This window comes from Corvus brachyrhynchos, unplaced genomic scaffold, assembly GCF_000691975.1.
Source record: "Corvus brachyrhynchos isolate BGI_N302 unplaced genomic scaffold, ASM69197v1 scaffold285, whole genome shotgun sequence".
Taxonomy (NCBI): Eukaryota; Metazoa; Chordata; class Aves; order Passeriformes; family Corvidae; genus Corvus; species Corvus brachyrhynchos.
Genome location: NW_008238323.1, coordinates 157291 through 160786, shown reverse-complemented (window position 1 = coordinate 160786; position 3496 = coordinate 157291). Strand labels below are relative to the sequence as shown.

The 3496-nt window shown below is 45.5% G+C and overlaps 1 protein-coding gene across 2 annotated transcripts in view; it reads left to right on the top strand.

Annotated features, from left to right (window-relative positions):
* The window catches only part of SKA1 (spindle and kinetochore associated complex subunit 1), a 15460-nt gene extending 12678 nt beyond the window's left edge, over nucleotides 1-2782 (top strand). For both annotated transcript variants that reach the window (XM_008633710.2, XM_017734317.1), the window contains one exon: nucleotides 2455-2782. In XM_008633710.2, coding sequence (XP_008631932.2) covers nucleotides 2455-2603 — 149 coding nt within the window. In that variant the 3' untranslated portion in view covers nucleotides 2604-2782. The remainder of the gene's footprint in view (nucleotides 1-2454) is intronic.
* The last annotated feature ends 714 nt before the right edge of the window (nucleotides 2783-3496 follow it).

The window sequence follows — 3496 nt, the reverse complement described above, 5'->3', positions numbered from 1 at the left end:
CTCCTATGGACTGGCTGCAGCAGCTCCTTGTCTTTCTCATGCTGGGGTTGTAGGGCTGGGCACAGGACTCCAGTTGGGTTATACAAAGATCATTGTTGTAAAGGGCTTTATTAAAAGCATTCTAAGCACATGCAGCTGGATGAATTCATGCCACTGGCTTATGGTTTGGGCTGTGATGGTTTGGTTTCTCTCTAAGCATGTTTTGCCTCAGTTGAACAGCAGCTTATATTAATCTGGGATTTCTTAAAATACTGGCTTCATCACATTTAATTTACAACATGTTTTTTTGTTTCACTGTTCCTATCCTTAGGACAGTAGTTAGGAGTTTGAGCCCACAGTTGTAGAGGAGAGGCTGAACACTAGAAGAGCCCTGCTGGGCCTGGAGTGCTGCTCAATCTGCACCGTGATCCACACTAGTCTTGGCTGCAGTGAAGAAGCCATTCTAGCAACTTGAGAAAGCTACAGCTGGTCAGAGAATTTTCTGTCAGAAAGCTGCGGAGTTTAAGTCTGGAAAATCAAAGTGCTAATTCAAGTACCTGAGAGATGGTCTTTATTTCTTGTTTGCCTTGGAAAGTTCAGTTAGGAAACTAGGACATTCAGAATCTGATAGAGTGTGTGTATTTGTGTGGTAGATGGTTTTGTTCAGGGTTTTTTTTTTGTGACTAATCATCTAGAAAGTCTAGAGAAAAGTCCTGGCAGGCTGTCAGATGGTTCTTATCTGGCCCGCACAAAATGATTAAATGTCTTCATCCATTGCATTTTTCATTATGACATTCTGCATTCATTGATTTGTTTGCTTAAATCTCTACTGCAAGTGTCTCTCTGCTTAGGATTCCCACTGGTTCTCAGCCTGGGCTGATTGCCAGCTGACCTCTTCTCTGATTCCAAGATGAGAGAAGATGCTGCCTGGTTTATCAGGGTCGCTTCCAGCCACTCGGATGATTCAGTGAGTTTAGCTGGTTGTTTAGCAAAAGGCCTAAACCACCACCCTTCATCCAGCTCTGATTTCTTCACAAAGAAGATCCTGCTATCCTGAATGTTGCCACTCTGGATCGGGAGCAAATATAAGGAGGAATCTCGTTTTATCAAAATTCAGGATGTTCTGATGCTTCCCCCAGATGTAGCAGACTGTGAAGGCAGCATGCAGGTTATGCCTGGCTTCCCAACACTGTCTGGGTGTATTGGTGTTCCTGGAAGTTGTAAATGGTCTCTATCCTACAGTAGTTCTATTTTGAGCAGTAATGCAGTTCTTCTTTCTTTTCCTAGTAAACAAACTTCCTACTTCTCATCTGTATGTGGATTTGGTGGCATTACAAGCTCTGAGATTCCAGCATAGCTCCTCTCTGGGGAAAGATCTCTAGATTTTGACAGTTATTTTCTCTGGAAGATTCTACTCCCTGTGAGACATGTGTGTCACCAACTCATGAGACACCCAGGCTGTGAGAAAACATGATCTGTCATTTCTCAGCTCTGTCTAAGCAAGATTTTAGGAGACATAAACATAATTCTTGGACCTTAGATCTTTACTGGCATCTTCAGTTTTCCAGCTTGAATCAGCTACTTCCCAGCTAAACCTGAAGGACTTAACAGGAGGAAGAGATGTTCCATCTTTTCTAAGATGTCACTGCCTCTGTGTTAAGGATAAAACAAGGAGGGAGAATGCTATCTTCTTTTTCCAAGCTGGAACACTCCTACCCCTGTATCCTCCTTCTCATTAGACTTGGAAGCGTAATACTACACATAATTTAGGAATCATTTAGGCTGGAAAAGGCCTGTAAGATCACAAATTCCAGCTGCCAACCCAGCACCATGTTCACCACTAAACCATGTCATCAAGGGGAACATTCACATGTTTTTTGAACACTTCAGGGATGGTGACTCCACCACTGCCCTGGGCAGCCTCAATTTTAATGACAATTTGCTTATGGAAGTGAGTAATCAACTACAGGAAGGGGTGAGCTCTCAGCTCTGATGCAGGACCTCCCTGTGCAATTTTCTTGGAGACACAGGGATGATGCTGTTGCAAGTAGTTAATCTTTTTCTGTAATTTTCTTAAGTAATGATGAATTATTATTTTTCATATCTGATATAAGTCAAGGGAATGGTGGGCTACTTAGCTCTGATGCATGCAGGACTCTGTCCTTACGGCAAAGATCTAATTCCAAGACTTGAGTGCCTGCTGGGAGACAGAGTTCATGGAGCGGGGCCTGTGGATGATGCAGAGTGTCTGAACTTCATCAGAAGGCTGGCAATTCTCTTTCTGATGACAAATTTTACAAGTAGAACCAAGTTCCCCATATAGTGTGAGGCCATCCTACTGCTGATTGTAGAACTATGAATTGCAGATTGTGGAATTATGAAGAAGAGGCTGTGCTGTTACTTGTGAAATGCTAACTGTATCCTACAACAGAGTAGGATACAATTTCTGTAACAAAATTGTTGTTTGTTTTCCAGGACTATTTTTTATTGTGGAGGCTGATATCAAGGAGTTCACTCAGCTGAAATTGGATAAGCGTTTCCACAGCATCCTCAACATCCTGAGGCACTGCCAGAGAGTGAGAGAGGTCCGCGGCTCGAGGCTTGTCCGCTACGTCATCTGCTAACGAGCTGCTCGGGTCTACCTGCCCAGGAGAGAGATCTGCCACCTGTGTTCTTGTCTCAAAGGCAGCAGTGAGGTCCAGGGAGTGGTTTTCAGGCATCTACCCTAAATTAGGAGTGGCGTTGAAGTATTTGAGTTTTGTTTTGAGAAGTTATGGGGAACTACTGTTTTTTGGTAAATTACAAACCCAAACCAGAAAGGCAACTGGGCTCAGGTGGTTAATCACATTTTCAGGTCAGCACATGAAAACAAATTTCTCTGCATGTTAACAGTGCTCTGTTGCTGCTTTTGTGTTTGTGAGTGTTGGAGGTTAGGATTTTTCCTTCTGTTTTTCTTTCTCTCATGGAATTTTTTTCCCATTTATTGTCTCAGAGATGGGAACGATGGATACTTATGAGGGACAAAAGATGGGGGGGAGGAGGGGGGAAGGGGGGCAGTTTGCTACTGTCCCTTAGCTGGGGGGCTTTCTCTGGGGAAGTGTAGGGATACCCAAGACTGGGCTGGGGGTCAGGAGCTGGGATAGGCCCTCGCTCGCTCTTGGGGTCACAGGGAAGACAGGTGAGGTTTTGGTGCTGGGCTGCTGCTGCTGTGGGAAGAATTCACTGCCACTGCACAGTTCTGTGCTGGCACTGCTTCTCCTTGCCGTGGGTGAGCCTTTGCTCGTAAGAGCAGCTGCTGGACTGGCACCTTTTCAACACCCAACCTCACTGGGAGGGACCCTCACCATCTACTCAGGTGCCTCAGGGGAAACCCGGGACCCTGAGCCCCTCTCCAGAGGGAGCATCACCTGGCTGTTCGCGGGAGCCCGCTTGCTGCTGCTTTGACTTTCTTGCTACACTTTGCCTGCTCGGACACCAGCGGCTCCTGGCACGGCTCCAGAGTCTTTGCTACACTTCG